Source organism: Convolutriloba macropyga, chromosome 5, assembly GCF_964194025.1.
Source record: "Convolutriloba macropyga chromosome 5, txConMacr16.3, whole genome shotgun sequence".
Taxonomy (NCBI): domain Eukaryota; kingdom Metazoa; phylum Xenacoelomorpha; order Acoela; family Convolutidae; genus Convolutriloba; species Convolutriloba macropyga.
In genome coordinates, this window is record NC_134472.1 from 25,117,007 (window position 1) to 25,142,714 (window position 25,708).

General features: G+C 33.8%; 1 protein-coding gene across 6 annotated transcripts in view; it reads right to left on the reverse strand.

Annotated features, from left to right (window-relative positions):
- Nucleotides 1-25,259, reverse strand: part of LOC142339898 (uncharacterized) — a 61,281-nt gene extending 36,022 nt beyond the window's left edge. Inside the window, exons 1-5 of one of the 6 annotated variants that reach the window (XM_075390235.1) lie at nucleotides 24,666-25,259; nucleotides 23,891-24,102; nucleotides 18,922-19,076; nucleotides 18,262-18,372; nucleotides 13,606-13,680 (exon numbers count right to left, since the gene is read on the reverse strand). In XM_075390235.1, the coding sequence (XP_075246350.1) occupies nucleotides 13,606-13,680; nucleotides 18,262-18,372; nucleotides 18,922-19,076; nucleotides 23,891-24,101 (552 nt within the window). In that variant the 5' untranslated portion in view covers nucleotide 24,102; nucleotides 24,666-25,259. Of the gene's footprint in view, nucleotides 1-13,605; nucleotides 13,681-18,261; nucleotides 18,373-18,921; nucleotides 19,077-23,890; nucleotides 24,136-24,643 lie in introns of all 6 variants that reach the window. The other 5 variants (XM_075390233.1, XM_075390231.1, XM_075390232.1 and 2 more) reach the window with 5 other exon arrangements.
- Between the last annotated feature and the right edge of the window lie 449 nt (nucleotides 25,260-25,708).

Here is a 25,708-nt window from a genome sequence, read left to right on the forward strand (position 1 = left end):
TGTGGTTACCTGTTAGAAGCTTTCTGCTACAACATGTCCATCCGCTATCCTTTAAAGAAATTCGACTCAATTAATTTCCATCTGCTCCGACATCTAGCATGGCAGTGCAAATTCTTCGGGCCCTTGTGGACTACGTCTGCAACTATGTTTGAAAGTGCCAATAATCACCTCATAAAGACTTTAACTGGCACTGTTAATACCTGCAGCCTTATAGTAAAGCGATATATTCGCAATAGACAGTTCGATAGCATGGAGGTGAAGAACGATAATCTTACCGGATTCCTTGAAGCTTTGAGGGGTAAATCAAGCGGCTTTAAAGACGATTTCTCAATGAAGCGAAATAATGTGCTCTCAAATTTTCAAAAGCAATTTCCCGAGGCTCGTTTGTTTTGCAGACACCGAGGAAAATTCTACCTGGACAGCCAATTGTATACAAGATCTGAGGCAAACAGTTTTGTTTCACTTTCTGAGGAGAACGAAATTTTTGTCGGCCAGATTTTGTTGTTCCTTGAGAAAGAGTCGGTGATTTTGTGTGCTGTTCAGCTCTACAACATTATTGACAAGCTTGCGTTAGATCTGTCGTCAACTGAGTTTCACGGACAAGACAACAAACTTAAGCCTCTTGGCTATCGTGTAGAAAAGTCGACCGAAGTTCGAGTTTTCAAGTGCTGTTCAATAAACAACAAACTTATTCTCTTCCCTTTTCTCAACAACCTTTACTTTATTAATGTGCTCACCCATTTCGAGCACGATTAAGGTTGAATTAGACTTGAAGCAATCCAGACTTCTTTATAGTTTTCCTAAAACTCTGTAATTTTCCTAAAATTCTCTTTCAGTATTTTTCGTAAAACTCTGCTAGAGCGAATTGTTTAATTTCTTTATAGATTGAATCGATGTTAATGGTTTAGTTGCCATTTAGTGCAAAAGTATTCCTCCGTTATGTCAGATTGATATTGAATTAGACGTTAGTGAATCTAGACTTCGATCATTATTTTGTTAAAACTTAGACTTTAAAAGTTTTTAATGGTTCAAGGAACTGTTCAAAGTGAACCAAATGGATATCCCAGACTACCAGTAGTATGTAGGTTGTAATGCAAAAAGAATGGTTTGCCTAACTGCCCCACAAAAAAAAAGTGGATATCTCACACGGAAATTTCGACTTTTTCGCTTACTTTATTTTTAAAAATAGTTAAATTTTATCGGGTCAAGGAGTTGTCCAAATCTAACCAAACTCTGTATCGAGTATCCCATGGGCAACTAGATGCTAAAACAAAAAGAATTTTTGCTAAAGCTTGCGTAGAAAAAAAGTTAGTTTTTCATACGGAAATTTGCGAATTTCGCAAATAACGAATTTTAAAAATAGGTCTTTTTCTTCGGGTCAAGGAGTTGTCCAAATCTAACCAAACTCGGTATCGAGTATCCCATGGGTAACTAGATTGTAAAACAAAAAGAATTTTTACTATAGCTTGTGTAGAAAAAAAGTTAGTATTTCATACGGAAATTTGCGAATTTCGCAAATAACGAATTTTAAAAATAGGTCTTTTTCGTCGGGTCAAGGAGTTGTCCAAATCTAACCAAACTCGGTATCGAGTATCCCATGGGTAACTAGATTGTAAAACAAATAGAATTTTTGGTATAGCTTGCCTAGGAAAAAAGTTATTAGTTCATACGGAAATTTGCTATTCGAATAATTTTGCGATTATAATTTTAAAAATAGGTCTTTTTCGTCGGGTCAAGGAGTTGTCCAAATCTAACCAAACTCGGTATCGAGTATCCCATGGGTAACTAGATTGTAAAACAAATAGAATTTTTGGTATAGCTTTCCTAGGAAAAAAGTTAGTAGTTCATACGGAAATTTGCTATTTCGAATAATTTTGCGATTATAATTTTAAAAATAGGTCTTTTTCGTCGGGTCAAGGAGTTGTCCAAATCTAACTAAACTTGATATCGAGTATCCCATGGGTAAATAGATTGAAAAACAAAAAGAGTTTTTACTATAGCTTGCGTAGAAAAAAAGTTAGTATTTCATACGGAAATTTGCGAATTTCGCAAATAACGAATTTTAAAAATAGGTCTTTTTCGTCGGGTCAAGGAGTCGTCCAAATCTAACCAAACTCGGTATCGAGTATCCCATGGGTAACTAGATTGTAAAACAAAAGGAATTTTTACTATAGCTTGCGTAGAAAAAAGTTAGTATTTCATACGGAAATTTGCGAATTTCGCAAATAACGAATTTTAAAAATAGGTCTTTTTCGTCGGGTCAAGGAGTTGTCCAAATCTAACCAAACTCGGTATCAAGTATCCCATGGGTAACTAGATTGTAAAACAAAAAGAATTTTTACTATAGCTTGCGTAGAAAAAAAGTTAGTATTTCATACGGAAATTTGCGAATTTCGCAAATAACGAATTTTAAAAATAGGTCTTTTTCGTCGGGTCAAGGAGTTGTCCAAACCTAACCAAACTCGGTATCGAGTATCCCATGGGTAACTAGATTGTAAAACAAAAAGAATTTTTGGCATAGCTTGCCTAGGAAAAAAGTTAGTAGTTCATACGGAAATTTGCTATTATTTCGAATAATTTTGCAATTATAATTTTAAAAATAGGTCTTTTTCGTGGGGTCAAGGAGTTGTCCAAATCTAACCAAACTTGGTATCGAGTATCCCATGGGTAAATAGATTGTAAAACAAAAAGAATTTTTGGCATAGCTTGCCTAGGAAAAAAGTTAGTTTTTCGTACGTTAATTTCCGATTAATTCGAATAATTAATTTTAAAAATAGGTCTTTCGTCGGGTCAAGGAGTTGTCCAAATCTAACCAAACTCGGTATCGAGTATCCCATGGGTAACTAGATCGTAAAACAAAAGGAATTTTTACTATAGCTTGCGTAGAAAAAAAGTTAGTATTTCATACGGAAATTTGCGAATTTCGCAAATAACGAATTTTGAAAATAGGTCATTTTCGTCGGGTCAAGGAGTTGTCCAAATCTAACCAAACTCGGTATCAAGTATCCCATGGGTAACTAGATTGTAAAACAAAAAGAATTTTTACTATAGCTTGCGTAGAAAAAAAGTTAGTATTTCATACGGAAATTTGCAAATTTCGCAAATAACGAATTTTAAAAATAGGTCTTTTTCGTCGGGTCAAGGAGTTGTCCAAACCTAACCAAACTCGGTATCGAGTATCCCATGGGTAACTAGATTGTAAAACAAAAAGAATTTTTGGCATAGCTTGCCTAGGAAAAAAGTTAGTTTTTCGTACGTTAATTTCCGATTAATTCGAATAATTAATTTTAAAAATAGGTCTTTTTCGTCGGGTCAAGGAGTTGTCCAAATCTAACCAAACTCGGTATCGAGTATCCCATGGGTAACTAGATTGTAAAACAAAAGGAATTTTTACTATAGCTTGCGTAGAAAAAAAGTTAGTATTTCATACGGAAATTTGCGAATTTCGCAAATAACGAATTTTAAAAATAGGTCTTTTTCGTCGGGTCAAGGAGTTGTCCAAATCTAACCAAACTCGGTATCAAGTATCCCATAGGTAACTAGATTGTAAAACAAAAAGAATTTTTACTATAGCTTGCGTAGAAAAAAAGTTAGTATTTCATACGGAAATTTGCGAATTTCGCAAATAACGAATTTTAAAAATAGGTCTTTTTCGTCGGGTCAAGGAGTTGTCCAAACCTAACCAAACTCGGTATCGAGTATCCCATGGGTAACTAGATTGTAAAACAAAAAGAATTTTTGGCATAGCTTGCCTAGGAAAAAAGTTAGTTTTTCGTACGTTAATTTCCGATTAATTCGAATAATTAATTTTAAAAATAGGTCTTTTTCGTCGGGTCAAGGAGTTGTCCAAATCTAACCAAACTCGGTATCGAGTATCCCATGGGTAACTAGATTGTAAAACAAAAAGAATTTTTGCTATTGTTTGCCTAGGAAAAAAGTCTATTTCAGTCTTACTATTATTCTAAGGTGAGGGCCTCGGGCCCGCATGAGGTGCACCCCCCTGCCCCGTTGAGACGCCGGTTAGTCGGTTTCCCCCCGCTGGGATTTTTTTTGTGCACCTCATGTTGGGGACGTAGTTGGCGTGCGGTCGATTTTTGGTTTCTCTTCGGTCTGGTTCAAAATCTTCGGTCGGATTGTAAACTTGCGAATTTCGCGAATGACGAATTTTAAAAATAGGTCCTTTCATCGGGTCAAGGAGTTGTCCAAATCAAACCAATCCCGGTATGGAGTATCCCATATGTACCTAGAGCCTAAAACAAAAAGAATTTTTACTATAGCTTGCGTAGAAAAAAAGTTAGTATTTCATACGGAAATTTGCGAATTTCGCAAATAACGAATTTTAAAAATAGGTCTTTTTCGTCGGGTCAAGGAGTTGTCCAAATCTAACCAAACTCGGTATCGAGTATTCCATGGGTAACTAGATTGTAAAACAAAAAGAATTTTTGGTATAGCTTGCCTAGGAAAAAAGTTAGTAGTTCATACGGAAATTTGCTATTATTTCGAATAATTTTGCGATTATAATTTTAAAAATAGGTCTTTTTCGTCGGGTCAAGGAGTTGTCCAAATCTAACCAAACTTGGTATCGAGTATCCCATGGGTAATTAGATTGTAAAACAAAAAGAATTTTTGGTATAGCTTGCCTAGGAAAAAAGTTAGTATTTCATACGGAAATTTGCGAATTTCGCAAATAACGAATTTTAAAAATAGGTCTTTTTCATTGGGTCAAGGAGTTGTTGAAAGCGAACCAAATTGTTATCCCAGACTACCAGTAGTATGTAGGTTGTAGTGCAAAAAGAATGGTTTACCTAACTGCCCTACAAAAAAAGTAGATATCTCACACGGAAATTTCGACGTTTTCGCTTATTAAATTTTAGAAATTAGTTAAATTTGGTCGGATCTTAGAGTTGTTGAAAGCGAACCAAATTAATATTCCAGACTACCAGTAGTATGTAGGTTGTAGTGCAAAAAGAATGGTTCGCCTAACTGCCCTACAAAAAAAGTAGATATCTCACACGGAAATTTCGACGTTTTCGCTGACTTTATTTTAAAAAATAGTTAAATTTTATCGGGTCAAGGAGTTGTCCAAATTTAACCAAACTCGGTATTGAGTATCCCATGGGTAACTAGATTGTAAAACAAAAAGAATTTTTGGTATAGCTTGCCTAGGAAAAAAGTTAGTATTTCATACGGAAATTTCCGATTAATTCGAATAATTAATTTTAAATAATTTTTAAAAATAGGTCTTTTTCATTGGGTCAAGGACTTGTTGAAAGTGAACCAAATTGTTATCCCAGACTACCAGTAGTATGTAGGTTGTAGTGCAAAAAGAATGGTTTGCCTAACTGCCCTACAAAAAAAGTAGATATCTCACACGGAAATTTCGACGTTTTCGCTTATTAAATTTTAGAAAATAGTTAAATTTTGTCGGATCTTAGAGTTGTTGAAAGCGAACCAAATTAATATTCCAGACTACCAGTAGTATGTAGGTTGTAGTGCAAAAAGAATGGTTCGCCTAACTGCCCTACAAAAAAAGTAGATATCTCACACGGAAATTTCGACGTTTTCGCTGACTTTATTTTAAAAAATAGTTAAATTTTATCGGGTCAAGGAGTTGTCCAAATCTAACCAAACTCGATATTGAGTATCCCATGGGTAACTAGATTGTAAAACAAAAAGAATTTTTGGTATAGCTTGCCTAGGAAAAAAGTTAGTATTTCATACGGAAATTTGCGAATTTCGCAAATAACGAATTTTAAAAATAGGTCTTTTTCATTGGGTCAAGGAGTTGTTGAAAGCGAACCAAATTGTTATCCCAGACTACCAGTAGTATGTAGGTTGTAGTGCAAAAAGAATGGTTTACCTAACTGCCCTACAAAAAAAGTAGATATCTCACACGGAAATTTCGACGTTTTCGCTTATTAAATTTTAGAAAATAGTTAAATTTTGTCGGATCTTAGAGTTGTTGAAAGCGAACCAAATTAATATTCCAGACTACCAGTAGTATGTAGGTTGTAGTGCAAAAAGAATGGTTCGCCTAACTGCCCTACAAAAAAAGTAGATATCTCACACGGAAATTTCGACGTTTTCGCTGACTTTATTTTAAAAAATAGTTAAATTTTATCGGGTCAAGGAGTTGTCCAAATCTAACCAAACTCGATATTGAGTATCCCATGGGTAACTAGATTGTAAAACAAAAAGAATTTTTGGTATAGCTTTCCTAGGAAAAAAGTTAGTATTTCATACGGAAATTTGCGAATTTCGCAAATAACGAATTTTAAAAATAGGTCTTTTTCATTGGGTCAAGGAGTTGTTGAAAGCGAACCAAATTGTTATCCCAGACTACCAGTAGTATGTAGGTTGTAGTGCAAAAAGAATGGTTTACCTAACTGCCCTACAAAAAAAGTAGATATCTCACACGGAAATTTCGACGTTTTCGCTTATTAAATTTTAGAAATTAGTTAAATTTGGTCGGATCTTAGAGTTGTTGAAAGCGAACCAAATTAATATTCCAGACTACCAGTAGTATGTAGGTTGTAGTGCAAAAAGAATGGTTCGCCTAACTGCCCTACAAAAAAAGTAGATATCTCACACGGAAATTTCGACGTTTTCGCTGACTTTATTTTAAAAAATAGTTAAATTTTATCGGGTCAAGGAGTTGTCCAAATTTAACCAAACTCGGTATTGAGTATCCCATGGGTAACTAGATTGTAAAACAAAAAGAATTTTTGGTATAGCTTGCCTAGGAAAAAAGTTAGTATTTCATACGGAAATTTCCGATTAATTCGAATAATTAATTTTAAATAATTTTTAAAAATAGGTCTTTTTCATTGGGTCAAGGACTTGTTGAAAGTGAACCAAATTGTTATCCCAGACTACCAGTAGTATGTAGGTTGTAGTGCAAAAAGAATGGTTTGCCTAACTGCCCTACAAAAAAAGTAGATATCTCACACGGAAATTTCGACGTTTTCGCTTATTAAATTTTAGAAAATAGTTAAATTTTGTCGGATCTTAGAGTTGTTGAAAGCGAACCAAATTAATATTCCAGACTACCAGTAGTATGTAGGTTGTAGTGCAAAAAGAATGGTTCGCCTAACTGCCCTACAAAAAAAGTAGATATCTCACACGGAAATTTCGACGTTTTCGCTGACTTTATTTTAAAAAATAGTTAAATTTTATCGGGTCAAGGAGTTGTCCAAATCTAACCAAACTCGATATTGAGTATCCCATGGGTAACTAGATTGTAAAACAAAAAGAATTTTTGGTATAGCTTGCCTAGGAAAAAAGTTAGTATTTCATACGGAAATTTGCGAATTTCGCAAATAACGAATTTTAAAAATAGGTCTTTTTCGTCGGGTCAAGGAGTTGTCCAAATCTAACCAAACTCGGCATCGAGTATCCCATGGGTAATTAGATGGTAAAACAAAAAGAATTTTTGGTATAGCTTGCCTAGGAAAAAAGTTAGTATTTCATACGGAAATTTCCGATTAATTCGAATAATTAATTTTAAATAATTTTTAAAAATAGGTCTTTTTCATTGGGTCAAGGACTTGTTGAAAGTGAACCAAATTGTTATCCCAGACTACCAGTAGTATGTAGGTTGTAGTGCAAAAAGAATGGTTTGCCTAACTGCCCTACAAAAAAAGTAGATATCTCACACGGAAATTTCGACGTTTTCGCTTATTAAATTTTAGAAAATAGTTAAATTTTGTCGGATCTTAGAGTTGTTGAAAGCGAACCAAATTAATATTCCAGACTACCAGTAGTATGTAGGTTGTAGTGCAAAAAGAATGGTTCGCCTAACTGCCCTACAAAAAAAGTAGATATCTCACACGGAAATTTCGACGTTTTCGCTGACTTTATTTTAAAAAATAGTTAAATTTTATCGGGTCAAGGAGTTGTCCAAATCTAACCAAACTCGATATTGAGTATCCCATGGGTAACTAGATTGTAAAACAAAAAGAATTTTTGGTATAGCTTGCCTAGGAAAAAAGTTAGTATTTCATACGGAAATTTGCGAATTTCGCAAATAACGAATTTTAAAAATAGGTCTTTTTCGTCGGGTCAAGGAGTTGTCCAAATCTAACCAAACTCGGTATCGAGTATCCCATGGGTAATTAGATGGTAAAACAAAAAGAATTTTTGGTATAGCTTGCCTAGGAAAAAAGTTAGTATTTCATACGGAAATTTGCGAATTTCGCAAATAACGAATTTTAAAAATAGGTCTTTTTCATTGGGTCAAGGAGTTGTTCAAAGCGAACCAAACTCGGTATCGAGTATCCCATGGGTAACTAGATTGTAAAACAAAAAGAAGTTTTGGTATAGCTTGCCTAGGAAAAAAGTTAGTATTTCATACGGAAATTTGCGAATTTCGCAAATAACGAATTTTAAAAATAGGTCTTTTTCATTGGGTCAAGGAGTTGTTCAAAGCGAACCAAACTCGGTATCGAGTATCCCATGGGTAACTGGATTGTAAAACACAAAGAAGTTTTGGTAAAGCTTGCCTAGGAAAAAAGTTAGTATTTCATACGGAAATTTGCGAACTTCGCAAATAACGAATTTTAAAAATAGGTTTTTTCATTGGGTCAAGGACTTGTTGAAAGTGAACCAAATTGTTATCCCAGACTACCAGTAGTATGTAGGTTGTAGTGCAAAAAGAATGGTTCGCCTATCTGCCCTACAAAAAAAGTAGATATCTCACACGGAAATTTCGACGTTTTCGCTTATTAAATTTTAGAAATTAGTTAAATTTTGTCGGATCTTAGAGTTGTTGAAAGCGAACCAAATTAATATTCCAGACTACCAGTAGTATGTAGGTTGTAGTGCAAAAAGAATGGTTCGCCTAACTGCCCTACAAAAAAAGTAGATATCTCACACGGAAATTTCGACGTTTTCGCTGACTTTATTTTAAAAAATAGTTAAATTTTATCGGGTCAAGGAGTTGTCCAAATCTAACCAAACTCGATATTGAGTATCCCATGGGTAACTAGATTGTAAAACAAAAAGAATTTTTGGTATAGCTTGCCTAGGAAAAAAGTTAGTATTTCATACGGAAATTTGCGAATTTCGCAAATAACGAATTTTAAAAATAGGTCTTTTTCGTCGGGTCAAGGAGTTGTCCAAATCTAACCAAACTCGGTATCGAGTATCCCATGGGTAATTAGATGGTAAAACAAAAAGAATTTTTGGTATAGCTTGCCTAGGAAAAAAGTTAGTATTTCATACGGAAATTTCCGATTAATTCGAATAATTAATTTTAAATAATTTTTAAAAATAGGTCTTTTTCATTGGGTCAAGGACTTGTTGAAAGTGAACCAAATTGTTATCCCAGACTACCAGTAGTATGTAGGTTGTAGTGCAAAAAGAATGGTTTGCCTAACTGCCCTACAAAAAAAGTAGATATCTCACACGGAAATTTCGACGTTTTCGCTTATTAAATTTTAGAAAATAGTTAAATTTTGTCGGATCTTAGAGTTGTTGAAAGCGAACCAAATTAATATTCCAGACTACCAGTAGTATGTAGGTTGTAGTGCAAAAAGAATGGTTCGCCTAACTGCCCTACAAAAAAAGTAGATATCTCACACGGAAATTTCGACGTTTTCGCTGACTTTATTTTAAAAAATAGTTAAATTTTATCGGGTCAAGGAGTTGTCCAAATCTAACCAAACTCGATATTGAGTATCCCATGGGTAACTAGATTGTAAAACAAAAAGAATTTTTGGTATAGCTTGCCTAGGAAAAAAGTTAGTATTTCATACGGAAATTTGCGAATTTCGCAAATAACGAATTTTAAAAATAGGTCTTTTTCGTCGGGTCAAGGAGTTGTCCAAATCTAACCAAACTCGGTATCGAGTATCCCATGGGTAATTAGATGGTAAAACAAAAAGAATTTTTGGTATAGCTTGCCTAGGAAAAAAGTTAGTATTTCATACGGAAATTTGCGAATTTCGCAAATAACGAATTTTAAAAATAGGTCTTTTTCATTGGGTCAAGGAGTTGTTCAAAGCGAACCAAACTCGGTATCGAGTATCCCATGGGTAACTAGATTGTAAAACAAAAAGAAGTTTTGGTATAGCTTGCCTAGGAAAAAAGTTAGTATTTCATACGGAAATTTGCGAATTTCGCAAATGACGAATTTTAAAAATAGGTCTTTTTCATTGGGTCAAGGAGTTGTTCAAAGCGAACCAAACTCGGTATCGAGTATCCCATGGGTAACTGGATTGTAAAACACAAAGAAGTTTTGGTAAAGCTTGCCTAGGAAAAAAGTTAGTATTTCATACGGAAATTTGCGAATTTCGCAAATAACGAATTTTAAAAATAGGTTTTTTCATTGGGTCAAGGACTTGTTGAAAGTGAACCAAATTGTTATCCCAGACTACCAGTAGTATGTAGGTTGTAGTGCAAAAAGAATGGTTCGCCTATCTGCCCTACAAAAAAAGTAGATATCTCACACGGAAATTTCGACGTTTTCGCTTATTAAATTTTAGAAATTAGTTAAATTTGGTCGGATCTTAGAGTTGTTGAAAGCGAACCAAATTAATATTCCAGACTACCAGTAGTATGTAGGTTGTAGTGCAAAAAGAATGGTTCGCCTAACTGCCCTACAAAAAAAGTAGATATCTCACACGGAAATTTCGACGTTTTCGCTGACTTTATTTTAAAAAATAGTTAAATTTTATCGGGTCAAGGAGTTGTCCAAATTTAACCAAACTCGGTATTGAGTATCCCATGGGTAACTAGATTGTAAAACAAAAAGAATTTTTGGTATAGCTTGCCTAGGAAAAAAGTTAGTATTTCATACGGAAATTTCCGATTAATTCGAATAATTAATTTTAAATAATTTTTAAAAATAGGTCTTTTTCATTGGGTCAAGGACTTGTTGAAAGTGAACCAAATTGTTATCCCAGACTACCAGTAGTATGTAGGTTGTAGTGCAAAAAGAATGGTTTGCCTAACTGCCCTACAAAAAAAGTAGATATCTCACACGGAAATTTCGACGTTTTCGCTTATTAAATTTTAGAAAATAGTTAAAATTTGTCGGATCTTAGAGTTGTTGAAAGCGAACCAAATTAATATTCCAGACTACCAGTAGTATGTAGGTTGTAGTGCAAAAAGAATGGTTCGCCTAACTGCCCTACAAAAAAAGTAGATATCTCACACGGAAATTTCGACGTTTTCGCTGACTTTATTTTAAAAAATAGTTAAATTTTATCGGGTCAAGGAGTTGTCCAAATCTAACCAAACTCGATATTGAGTATCCCATGGGTAACTAGATTGTAAAACAAAAAGAATTTTTGGTATAGCTTGCCTAGGAAAAAAGTTAGTATTTCATACGGGAATTTGCGAATTTCGCAAATAACGAATTTTAAAAATAGGTCTTTTTCGTCGGGTCAAGGAGTTGTCCAAATCTAACCAAACTCGGTATCGAGTATCCCATGGGTAATTAGATGGTAAAACAAAAAGAATTTTTGGTATAGCTTGCCTAGGAAAAAAGTTAGTATTTCATACGGAAATTTGCGAATTTCGCAAATAACGAATTTTAAAAATAGGTCTTTTTCATTGGGTCAAGGAGTTGTTCAAAGCGAACCAAACTCGGTATCGAGTATCCCATGGGTAACTGGATTGTAAAACACAAAGAAGTTTTGGTATAGCTTGCCTAGGAAAAAAGTTAGTATTTCATACGGAAATTTGCGAATTTCGCAAATAACGAATTTTAAAAATAGGTCTTTTTCATTGGGTCAAGGAGTTGTTCAAAGCGAACCAAACTCGGTATCGAGTATCCCATGGGTAACTAGATTGTAAAACAAAAAGAAGTTTTGGTATAGCTTGCCTAGGAAAAAAGTTAGTATTTCATACGGAAATTTGCGAATTTCGCAAATAACGAATTTTAAAAATAGGTCTTTTTCATTGGGTCAAGGAGTTGTTCAAAGCGAACCAAACTCGGTATCGAGTATCCCATGGGCAACTGGATTGTAAAACACAAAGAAGTTTTGGTAACGCTTGCCTAGGAAAAAAGTTAGTATTTCATACGGAAATTTGCGAATTTCGCAAATAACGAATTTTAAAAATAGGTTTTTTCATTGGGTCAAGGACTTGTTGAAAGTGAACCAAATTGTTATCCCAGACTACCAGTAGTATGTAGGTTGTAGTGCAAAAAGAATGGTTCGCCTATCTGCCCTACAAAAAAAGTAGATATCTCACACGGAAATTTCGACGTTTTCGCTTATTAAATTTTAGAAAATAGTTAAATTTTGTCGGATCTTAGAGTTGTTGAAAGCGAACCAAATTAATATTCCAGACTACCAGTAGTATGTAGGTTGTAGTGCAAAAAGAATGGTTCGCCTATCTGCCCTACAAAAAAAGTAGATATCTCACACGGAAATTTCGACGTTTTCGCTTATTAAATTTTAGAAAATAGTTAAATTTTGTCGGATCTTAGAGTTGTTGAAAGCGAACCGAATTAATATTCCAGACTACCAGTAGTATGTAGGTTGTAATGCAAAAAGAATGGTTCGCCTAACTGCCCTACAAAAAAAGTAGATATCTCACACGGAAATTTCGACGTTTTCGCTGACTTTATTTTAAAAAATATTTAAATTTTATCGGATCTGTATGCATTTCTATGTATCTTTTTGATGATTTATGTATAGTGTTTAAATTTCTGCTGTTATTTTATTTGTATTATTTTGTTTGGAGATGGAGTTTGAGCCCGGTTTTTTTACCGAATGCTCTGCTCAAAATCTCCTATAGTTGTTTGTTTGTAACTCCGCCGTAGCCGGTCCCCAGCCCGGTTGAGAGAAGGAGGAGGGAAACACACCCAGAACATACTGGAAAATCTCAAAGAGTTGTTTGTTAATTCAACTGTAGATTTTTTCCGACAGTATTTAACCTAATTCAGCTCTCAAAATTTATTAAAAATGTTAATTTTCAGCTGTAGGAAGATCTTCCCGGATAATAACGGGGAAAAGAGTGTAAAGAGTGTAATAGTGATGTAAGAGTGTAATTATTAAAAGTGTAATCAAAAATTGAGAGTGGAAGAGTGTAAAAATAAAATAAATACACTTTTATTCCAATTATAAGGACCGGGGAAAAGAGTGTAAAGAGTGTAAAAATAAAAAAATTACACCCCTATTTCTCCGCTTAATTAGCGGTGTAAGAGTGTAATTATCAAGAGTGTAATTTTGAAATTAAGAGTGGAAGAGTGTAAAAATAATTTAAAGGTGGAATATTAAAAGTGTAAAAATAATTTAAAGGTGTAAAACTAAAAGTGTAAAAGAAAATTGAAGGTGGAATTATTATTGGATTTTACACTCTTATTTTTTAAAATTACACTCTTAAAATTACACTCTTACACCGCTAATTAAGCGGAGAAATAGGGGGGTAATTTTTTTATTTTTACACTCTTTACACTCTTTTCGCCGTTATTTTCCGGGAAAATCCTCCCCCCGGGTCTGTGCATCTAAACATCAGAAACAGCAACGTCTCCGCAGTTACTCTAGATCAAATCAAACAACTGGGCATGACAAAAGGAAATATCTTGCTAGAAATACAGTCATTTTTCTCACAATACACAAGAATTAATATTCCTTGATTAATCATTATACTAACCACAGCGAATACATCATTGCAGATAGATCTGTGTCGCCTTGCAAACAGGAATAGACAGCCGAAGATTAGTCCAACCTTAAACACTTAATCAAATATTTCATCAGAATTTTGAGTCGATGCTCGTGCGTGTTATTTTTAACGCAGACCGCAACCCCTCCGTATAAGCGTCCAAGATCGCATAAGATGAGTTCCCAGAAACTTTCTCTAAACTTAAAGGAAAAAAATTTTCCAGCCTGGAAGTTTTCCAAATCCCTGAAATATTGTGCAATCGTTAAAATGTTCAAGAATTGTTATTTTTAGTTCAAGACATACCCGGCAGATTGCCGGAAAATAGCCGCCGTTGATTCTCATAACTCTATTGGGATTGAAAGAGAAGAAAATATCATCAAAAATTGATTTTTGTATAAAAACATTTTTAAGTGCGATTTGTTTTGATGTCATTTCGTAATTGAACATACTTCTGTCTCTGACTGAGAGGCTACAGGGTCTAGTATCAATACCAATAAGCATTATAGATAGTAACTAAAACTTATGGTAACAAGTTCAAGTACCGGGCATCTAAAAATGGGCTTAAAGGGTTTATCCCGTTTCTATTTCAGACTTTGATTTTTTTATACTGACTCTCTTCATTTTGAATCGCTTTGCTGAGCAGCTGCTGTTTAAAAGGACTTGCAGAATGACAAAAGCATGAAACTAGCCTAGAAAAATCAAAAAGATTTCACGCAAAATGTCGAAAAAGCGGCAAAATGGGTAAAGCGAAAAAAAGTTCGACAAAGTAAAAAAACATAGCAAGACAAATCTTGAAAAACAATTCAAAGAAATGAATCGAAAATTTAGACGTACTCTACCTGACCAGCAGACCAATTGAACTATGCCAGCCAAATCAAAAACAAAACCATCTCAAAAAATTGAGAAAATAAAACAAACAAACTAAACAAAAATATACACATTGCTAAAACTCTTGAGCCCCGAAGGCAAAAATCGATCCCTTAAAATTTACCTTCTCAAAAATTTATTTAATTTTTATTTTTGAAAGCGGTTCAGTATTATCTTTGCAAGACCTGAAAAAATCCATTGGCCATTGAAGATCGATTAACTAGAAAATGACCATAAAATTTAAATCATTAGCAAATTATACGGAAATGTTGCTGAAGATTGTGATAAAAAATCTTCAGAATCATTACTGTGTCTCTAGAGGCTATCCAGTAACCCAATTCCAAGTTTTAAACTCATTGGCTCATAGATCGATAGGCAATAAATTTCAGAAAAATTTCAAACTTCAAAAAATAGAAATTCATTCTATTAAAATGTTGAAAGCCATTCAATTGCTCCCTAGCAACTACTTAAAAACATACTATCAAACACTGAATGATGTTACCTGACTACTGAGGCGAGCAAAAATAAATAAAATACAAATGTTTGCAAAAAAATTTGAAAAAAATTGAAATTTCAATCAAAAACCTTCTGAAAGTCGAAAGGCTAAATTGTTGAAAACAAATCCATTGAAACTAACAACCATGCAGTAACTTTTTATCAGACCGTGGAACAGGTTTTCGTTCATTTGAGAATGGACAAATATCAAAAATTGACAAAAACTCTAGGAAACCTTAAAAAAAGTTGCAGATTTTATCAAAAAATTGCTAAAATTCGAGACATTAAAATGTTGAAAATAAATGTTGCTATTGAAAACTATGCAGTACCCTATTATCAAAATTTAAAGGAGATTACGTGTTCCCTGAAGCTGGAAAAATTCAAAAAATGACAAATTGCAACAAATAGTATCATTTTGCCTGTTTGTGTTTGTAGTACCAAAACATATAGATCATTAAATGGTCATAACAAGTAATTTTGTCCCTCAAAAGGCCTTAATCAACTTTCAAAAACTTCAACCTAAGACTACACATACCCGGCAGATTGCCGGAAAATAGCCGCCGTTGATTCCAATAAGCATGATTGGGATTGAAAGAATAGAAGATATTGAAAAAAAAAAGATTTTTGTACAAAAACATTTTTTAAGTCCGATTTTTTTTGATGTCATAGTAGTCGAACATACTTGTTTCTTAGAGAGAGGCTACAAGGGCTACTAACAATACCAATAAGCATTAGAGATGGTAACTAAGACTTATAGGAACAACGTTCAAATAGAGGGCATCTAATATTGGGCTTTATGGGTTTATCCCGTTTCTACTTCTGACTTCAATTTTTTATACTGACTCTGTTCATTTTGAATTGCTTTGCTGAGAAACTGATGTTCAAAATCACTTTTAGAAGAATGAGAGAAGAGAGAAACTAGCCTAGAGAAGTCAAAAAGATATCACGCAAAATGTTGAAAAAGCGGCAAAATGAGGTAAAGTGAAACATTTTTATTCGACGAAGTAAAAAAACATAACAGGACAAGTCCTGACGTACAATTCAAAGAATTTTCATTGACTAAACAGAAAACTAGACCGAGAAGAGACTATAAATGGATTGGGAAAACCATTTACAAAAAATCCGATCCAAAAAATCGAAAAAACAGTAAAAATCAGAGTGAAATTGCCGCATGTGAAAAAAAACCACTACCGAGAAACCGAATTTTTGTTCAAACACCGTTTTCGCACTCTACTTTAAAATTAGAGCAAAAAAAAAAATTCACGCCGCAAAACCACTTGCTTTTTCGCTCCATTTCCTGTTTCGGTGTGACCAAAAACACCACTCCAACTTGACTTCAAAAATCATGAAAATGTGTGAACAGATCTTAAAAAAAAAAAGACATAGCCGTAAGAATTCCGGAAACGGCTCCAAGTAGAAATCTGACTATTCTCACAAATCAGATGCATCACCAGAATATTACCAATCGACAGACATTGTAACCAATTCACAAAGAAAAGAGAAGTGGAAACTTAACAAAGAACAAAAGCAAAAAATAATATTCTCTAAAAATCCAAACAAAATTCTCTACAAAAAGATAACATGCAGCTTCCCATCCATAACTCATAGAAATCAATTAGTCATATATTTGGCTAGATCAATCGCCCACCTAGTACTTGCAGAGAAACGTTAAACAACAAACTAAAAAAAGACTAAGAAAAACTCTGTAACGAATTAGAGTTTTGTATAATTTGTTTAAATGAAAACTGCACTGCTAAGCCTTCAAGTGCAAATTCAAAGAATCAACACCTACAAAAATGCTTCTTATTGAGAAAAAGTTACCAAAAAAACATTAAATTGGAAGAAATAGGCAAAAAAACTTAGAAAAAAGACAAAAAGTGGCCAAAATTTGCTCTGATTTACTCGATTTTCTTTAACAAAAACAACTGAAAACTAAAATCAATCAAAATGAGAGACATCCTAAAGAGCTACAACAACTGACTTCCACTACAAAACTCCCCAAATGCTATCAAAGGTTGAGGAAGAACAGAAACGACATTTAAAACCAAATGGAACAAAAAAAACGAGAAAACGTAAGGTGTTTTTTAAATTTTACGAGAAAAAAAACCCAATAAAGTTACTTTCAGCAAATAGAGCAATGAAATGCTCGCAAAATAATGGGCAAGTCATAACAAGCTAAAAAAATGTCTACGATTGAAAAAGAAAACGAAAAAAAAAACAAAATTAAAAAAGTGGTTAAAAAATTCTCTATTTTTCTGTCATTTTTCTTCAGAAAAAAATGTTTTATACCAACAAAATTGTAATCAATTTATATCCCTGATATTCTTTGAGATACGAGCTTCTATGCAAATTGCACTTAAAGCAGTAAAACAAAACAAAAGGCCAAAATACATTAAATTTCGTCGAAAAATCAGCAAAACTGATCAAAAACCTCCAAATTTGCATAAAACTCAAATTAACTACTTGAAACCTTCAATTCCTATCAGAACGAGCTCAAATCCAATACAATATCATAATCAGACCTCATAAACAAGAAAAATTGCAAAAAAACTGCTTTTAAAAGCCGCACGTGAACAAAAAAATTTCGCTCGCTCAGAGATAATTTTTTCACACATCAATTTCTCGATCTCTCAAAAACAGCGGTATGAACAGAAAACCACTCTATTTTCGCTCCGCTCTTCACTTTTGTTCAGCAACCAAATCACTCCAAATTTTTTCACGCCTTTCATTTCCCGCTTAAAAATTCACTCCATTAAAATTGATTAAAAAAAAGGACTTCTCCAATACTCCTCTTCGAGTCGTAAAAAAGACAGCGCCCCAATACAATTCAAATTCTTTGAATTGTAAAAAAATAGGAGCGCTATAATAGGCGGCTGAGAAGATGAGGGCGTCTATTAATCAAACAAAAAACTGCAAAAAAATCACAAAAAACATGAAAAATTGCACCATTTTGAGCCCAAAAATTTGTAAAAATGACCTTCTAACATTAAATTGAGGCCATCCCAGCAGCTGCACCACTCTAAGCACTTGAAGGACTACTAATGCCCACTTTTGGCCTCTATTGAAACTTAATGCCCGCTGGGCTTTACCTGTTTATCTCGTTTTGAAAGATCAAAGTCATTGAGAAATGTGTGAACACATCTTAAAAAAAAACAGCGCCCCAATACAATTCAAATTCTTTGAATTGTAAAAAAATAGGAGCGCTATAATATCCGGTTGAGAAGATGAGGGCGGCTATTAACAATAAAACAAAATGAGAGTAGAAAAAGAGATAGGTGAGCTGACCTGTGTGAACATGAATACATTGGATGATATGTAGATGGATGTGTGAGTGATGTTGAACTTAGAGGACGTGATGAACAGAGCCAAGTAGAGGGCAAAGGTCACGTTACCACACTAAACAGATATACACCTATACAGGCTGGAATATTCGAGCGCATTATTCTAGATCAAAGCATGCACAAATTTTTTACAACGCCAATGAGATAAGCATGGCAAGATAAGCAAAATTCTTATTTGCGAAAACAAAAAAAATAAGAAGCTTTCTTGGTATCCCACTTATCGAAAAGAGAGTGAACTAACTAGAGCGAACGTAGGTCCGATCATAGCTAACATAGTTCTGGTTGTTCTGATGACAGTCAGATCAGAGACATCGGAATTCTACGTCAGATTCAATTTAGCGGTGCAGAAAAATATTTCAACATAATTCAGCGGTGCAGAAAAATATTTCAACATAATTCTTAGAAAAATGTATCAGATAAATTTACCTCTTTTACCGCATTCATCCCTAAAATTTAAGAGCACTTTGCGGTGCAAATCATTTTTTACCGCATATCATGCATAATTTGCGTTGAAACCTCGACCCGGGATTCATTGCTCGTATTTTCTCTTGACTCCGTTTTTTTGCTCAAATCTGAAAGACCAACAAAATAGTTAAAAACTTGCCTGTATTCCGAAGAGTGCCATGGATCTGGCCCAGTTGACCCACTCTGGTATCTCAAAGGTGTACTTCCTGCACCCCTCTCCCCCCTGCAGGGAAGAGAAGTTGCCATATTGACAGATGGCAAATAAACCCAGTCGAATGTAGTCCTCATCAACACCTGCAACAGGGTTATACGCAAGTATCGGACTTAGTAGCCCACCTTAGTTTCCAATCTAGATAAAACTGTAAAATGACCCATACTCGAGTTTGTACCCGATTTTATTACATGTATATTCAAAAAAGTTCAACCTCGATTATGCATCATTTTGATTGTGACGCAATACATTCTCTGAGTCCTTAGCAGCAACAAAAACCTCTCATTTTTTTCGTACATTTCAGAATTGGTTTCGCTTAGCATCGAAATATTGCGATACTGTACCCTGTACAAAGAATCGAACAAGTTTCCCTAATGCCGAAGAACGTTCTGTAATTTTTCACGCTATAGCCAACTGTTGGCAATCATTTTGCAAAAATTAGCCTTTTGTAACCAAATCACATACATAAAAAACAGAATTCCTTTGATAAGAAAATAGGTCAAATAGGTGTCGTTGACCTCGAGTCTGAAAATTATCGGTAAAATTATCACAGGTAAATCACAACAAAAACAAAACAGCATTTATATCTCACCCAATGACCTTGAGATTGAAAACGAGTACGAAATGATCTTCAGATATACGTGGGCTACAGAGATTAAGAAAGCTGGCATGGTTCTGTGCGCAGCACAGAAAGTTCCCACATTCCTTTATACACATGACGCATTATATCACTGCATTGGGATGAGCAAGGCTATTTTTTTCAACAGGAGGCTGAAACGAAATCATCAACTTTTGTTCAAAAAAGTTACCTGGATAGAAAACTATCTTTGAATTCAGTATTTCAGACGAAAATTATATTCACACTTCATATGCACTGTAAACGATTATTTTAATTAGTTGATAACAAAAAACTCAAACATATCTGGCAGATTGCCAGATAATAGCCGCGATAGACGCTTGCGGCCTACCATGAATTGGAACAAATACAGAAAACAGATTGACAGATCGATCACCAGCTTTTTAATAGACCACTAGACTTTTTGGGTTAGATTCGGACTCTCATTTTTATGAGACACAATTGCTCTACAAGGAAAAAGCCCTAATGGAGCTTTTTCAAAATAAATATTCGATATTAAAACTCAAGACTCTATTCCTCAGGAATTAGGGCATATAAGTTTGGCACTACTTATATGCACACTATTGACCTTTAATTAGTAAATGTTCATAAAATTTAAGGTCTCATAACGGAGTTCAGAATTCATTTTTTTAGTGAGGCGAATCACGCAATTGACCTAAAATCAAAAATGACGTGACGAACACAAAATTTTTTTGCAAAGCCGTAGAAGTCACCGAAGTCATCGAAAAAGTCAATTCCAAGAGGTCAGGGAAAGACGAAACAAAAATCCGTTAGACGAAGTAAAAAAAACATAACAAGAAAAGTCCCGAAATACTATTCAAAGAATTGTATTAATGACCTGACAACCATTTACTCTGCTTTCAAAAGCAAATTAGAGCTGTTAGTGATGTAGTAATGAGACTAAGCAATAAAACAACACAAAAAAACAAAAACAAAAACAAGCAAGACTAAAATTCAAATTTTATCTTTTGAAAAGACAAGATCAATATCAAAAAACAACTGCTATGAACTCACGCTGACAACTATATTCCTCTATTTCTCATTAGAAACCTGCTATTAAATATCGATGAGTACTCTCACTAATAAAATTAGATGATAAGACAATAATAATAACCAAAAACTGCAATTAAATTCGCTGAAGCCTTTCGAAAACACTTGGTATAAAAGTCACAGATCGCAACAGCTACAGAAGGATACAATCACATCATTTAATTGAGTCCTAAATTACTACTGTTGAAACCTGTCATCATTGAAAATTATCAATAAGCACAACAATAAGCACAACTTAAAGACATCAATAAGCACAATAAATACTATCAAAACTAAAGAATTCACTAAGATTTTTTTAAAAACCGAACAAGCGCATAATTCACAAAAAGTCAAAGCTATGAAATGACAAGGATCGCTTTAATTGAAGCTTTTTTAAGCAACCAATGAGACCTGTCCATAATGAGACAAAGAACTAAGATGACAATGTTGAAAAGAAAACTCAAAAAGCAAAATTCAAAAAATTCGATAAATATTTTTGCGAAAATATTGTCAAAGTCATAGAGAGCACTAGCTTCGAACAAAAAAAAACAAGATTATATGGATAAACTCAACTACTATCAGCAGCATCAGAGATCTGTCACCAATGAGATTAAATGATAAGACATCAAAAAGTACAATAAATAGCAGCAGAGTTCAAAAGTTGACAAAATTTTTGAGAAAAAATAGTTTCAAAGTCATGAAAACCACTAGTTGTCAACTCGAGCCATTAATTAGGTTCCTTTATGCTTCATTAGAAACCAATCAGACCTGTCATTGATGATGCTAAGTGATAAAACAACAGATGATTTTTAAAAAGGGGGCAAAATCTGAAATTCACTAAATTTTATTGACAACAAATAGTGGCAAAATCATGAAAAGTTTTAGCTGCCCTTTAATGAATTCAAGCAACGGCAAAAAGGCCAATTTAGAACACAAATTTACCATCTTAAAAGCACCTAATGAGAGGAAACTCTGAAATTAGAAGTCAAATTGGCGTAGAAGTCAAAAAAACAAAATAAAAAACTGAGCTGGAGCTTATTTAGCAAGAAAACTGAAAAAAAAATTACGCTTCTTTAGTCTTGAAGGAAAACACTTAGTGTTTCTTCCATGAAATTGATTAAAGAAGCCTTTAAGATGGCTACATATTTTTAGGAATAGAGAACGAATGAAGTTCGATTTGAGTTGTCCAAAGTTATGCAGAAAATGAAAAAATCTTAATCAGAAATAGAGAAAAGTTTATTGAGAAATACTGCGAAAACTTTTTTAAAAACTCCAAATTTTAGGCGAAATGTGCTAGCTGTACTCAATGTTTACAGGGAGGTATTTTGGTTGATCTTGGACTGACTCTAATTAAAAATTTTCTTTTGAAATTTATATCAACTGTTATCGTTCAATCTCATATGTCATTACAAATTCAAAAATTTCTCGAAAGGTGGTTTCATAAAACAAAGTTTCACAGAAAATTATGTTTTGCCAAGTTTTTTTGTTGACCAAACGAATTGGCTCAGATTTTTTGAAAATTTACGTTAAAGGAAACTGTTAAAATTTCCCAAATAAGAGTTCAAGTTTTCTAAATTTAAATATCAAGGCAAAAATGCTGTAGGAGTATCTAATTCACAAAAATTTTACTTATTTTGTCCAATCAAAAATGTTGCAAAAGGTTCAAATTAAACAAGTATACACAAATCGCCAATTTGTTTTAAAAGGTTTATTATTCGCTCGCAGAGATAAACTAAAATGAATCGCTTAACCTAAATGGAAACTGCTTTCAGGAATCTAAAATTAAAATCCTAGCGCAGAAAGTTTACTTCCAATCTTCTGAAATTGGGAGAGCACATATGGTTGATCTAATAGTTAAATTTTGAAAATATCTTTTCAGGGACCGTATGGTTTATTCAACTCTAAATCCAACAACTGATGCCTGAATTTTCTAGCACTTCAAATGTAATCGATTTCGACGGCTGGTATCGTTTCCATTTATAAACACCAAATTGCACGTAGGATTAATTTGAAATTGTTTTGATGTTCATGTCGATAACTTAGTCCCGTTCTAGTTTAGTTCAACAAAACATTTGGAGCAGGTCACAAAACTAAAAAATTTTGAATGGACGTGGTTTTTGAAATTGTTGCACTTCATTTTACTTCGAACTCAGCAGACTAAAGTTTTCAAATATAGCCTCTATACTTCTGAAAAGGGTTATGAAAGTAAAAAGTCCAGCATATACATCACTCCATTCAATTTCGTTCATACTTTGCTGGTCAGAAAGAAACCGAATAGCTACACTATACTTGTCACTTTGATTTAAAGTGAAAATAATAAAATATTGGTGTCATTATATTCTCAAAATTTACTGAATCCACATTAATCTCTGCTCGCAAGGGATTTTGTCAGCCAGACTCATTGTGCCTATTCTTTGAAAAAAGATTTGGCCTCAGCAAAAGATCAGTTTTGGCATCTCAAGAAACAATAAGATAGTTTGAGCAAATCTGATTACAAAATATGGTTTTATTCGAAATTTGTGTTATGAAAAAAAAATGTGCAAACCAAATAGTTATAACCATTTAATAGAATTATCAGAAAAAAAAACAAATTAGTTGAAGTTAAAAACATAATCAAAATACAGAAGGACAATTCTGAAATTGAAGGAAACGATTTGCGCAAAGACTAACACGCAGAGATTTCAATTATATGCCATGATGTCAGAAAAAAAACAAGGCCAGCCTCACTGCAAATAGGCTTAACTCTGAATTTTTTAAAGGCTTAAATGACGTTTTTTCCTTCGGTTTGAAACCATTTCGCCACAAGCATAATTAATTTTACTTCGAATCTTCTACAATTTCATAGTTTTCGATGAATTTTAAAACGCCAACTAATACAAAAATTTTCCATCAAAATTGAGAAATATCTGCTGTTGCACTTTGAATCAATCAAGTGTCCACGCTCCTGTTTTAAAGGATTTATAGACAAGCGGGGGGGGGGGGGGTGGGATTGGCAGAACAAAAGGCCAGAAAGCTTTATCCAAAACGTGCCAGAACCCGATGTGATCTGGCTAGGATGCCAAAAGATCCAAAAATGTAGCGCCAATAGTGCTTAAATTACAGCATAATTTGAGATCATCAGAAAACTTTTTCAGATAGCAGCATATTTATTTATTTGGAGTTGTGCAACTTTTTGTATTCATGAGGAGTTGCAAAATGTTTGCGTGTTTTCAAATACATTACAACTCGCACCTGTATTTGTGTAAATCGTGGTGTTGTAGGAATTATTCTCAACCCAGTAGGGTACAGTAATACAGGCCACAGCCAGACCACTGGCAGCTACCTGGATCATCAGGGCAATCAAGTTACCATAGCAACGTCTCTGGCATCGAGGTATGTTGGCTCTGGTCTCTCTGGCAACTATGTCCAATTCCTCAAGAAAGGAGGGATCCAAACGGGGCATTCTCAATCGAGGAATAAAGTTTATAACTCAAAATCTAGGTAGCGAATTTGTGGCGTTTTCATTTTCATACGATTTCACTAGTTTTCTTAGGGTGATTAATTGATATGTTTGGATATCGCCAAAGCTCAAACAATGCTATCAGTTTTCTCTATTAAAAAGTATCCACTCTAAGTTTATTAACTAGTAATGTATTTTTACATTTCGAGAAACAAAATAAATGCTCTTTCATTAGAGCTCAGTTTTCCAATGATTGCAAACCAATTTATCAAATTAAATTTTCAGCTGTCGATCATTTTTGGCTGATAAAATGTAGCCCCAGTATTTAGGGTTCTTAATTTACCTATTCGAAAAAATGATTTATTATTTTTCTTTACCACGGGTGCTATGTTACAAACCAGAAAGCTTTTGAATAAAAGCGCGAAATTATCTCGATTCTTAAGGTTCATTTTTAGCTATCAAGAAAAAGCAGAGACTTACAAATTGCATATACTCAAATGTTTCTAGAGGAATATTGTCATGAGGATAGGATATGCCAACGCTACCTGACAATGAGTACAAAACTACGGTGTGTGATTTGATTCCAGATTATATATTTTACTTTTTCATATTTTTCAGCTTTGACGGTTTTCTGAAGTCGAGGAATGCTGTTTTCTGGACCAAAATAAACAAAAGAATGCCAAGTGAACAATTTGCTTTCTTCAAGTAAAACCAAAAATGGATTTAAATTAAATTTAAAGTGATATGATATGAGATACAAAAACAAAACATACATTTTTATATTAATAAAAAATTGTCTCAATCTAAAATTACTCATTTTTTACCTGCTTTAAACCTTTAGAGAGCACCACTGCGGATTCCAAACACTTTCAGAGAAAATAACATATTTTAGGAGTTAATTTATTCAATCGCGGACTTTGCTTTTTTCAGTTCTATGACGAACTGATAAAATTGCTGCAATGGAAGTTCTAGAAATAACGTCTCATCTTTTCCTGTTTCAGAGTTTGCAAGTTTGAAATTGAGTTGAACGAAGTAGTCTCCCCTTCGTGACTGGTCAATTTGGTCGACACACGTGACTCCCATACGCCAATCAAAATGCTTCAAACTCTTCAACACCGCAATAGACATTTCAAGCCTAAAAGTATTTTTGAATTGTATAAAAATGAGCCTCATTATACCTCCCGCATTAATACATTAACGTAAACAGTTGGATCAATCCTGAAAAATGTCTCCCGACATACTGATCAACACAGACAATCTTATCACGAGAGAGAGAGAGAGCAGAAAATCAAGTAGTATTGCTTCAACTTCATAGTGAAAATGGTAACAAAAACACGAGCAGTAAACATCAACAGAATAAAGCCGGATTAATTGTAAACTGTCGGTTAATGGGAACGCAGAGACAAATCTTGTAATCGAATAGTTAAATTAGAAATAATGGTTGACAACTGTGGCGATTAACACGAAATTCAGTCCATATTTATTACCCCAAATTACCGCACTTTTACATTCATGGTGATCACCTTTAATTTATAACTTCCTTGACTTCTTATGACATCCGATCTTAACTAGTTATTTACTCTGATAATTTACTTCTCTAAAAGATCAAG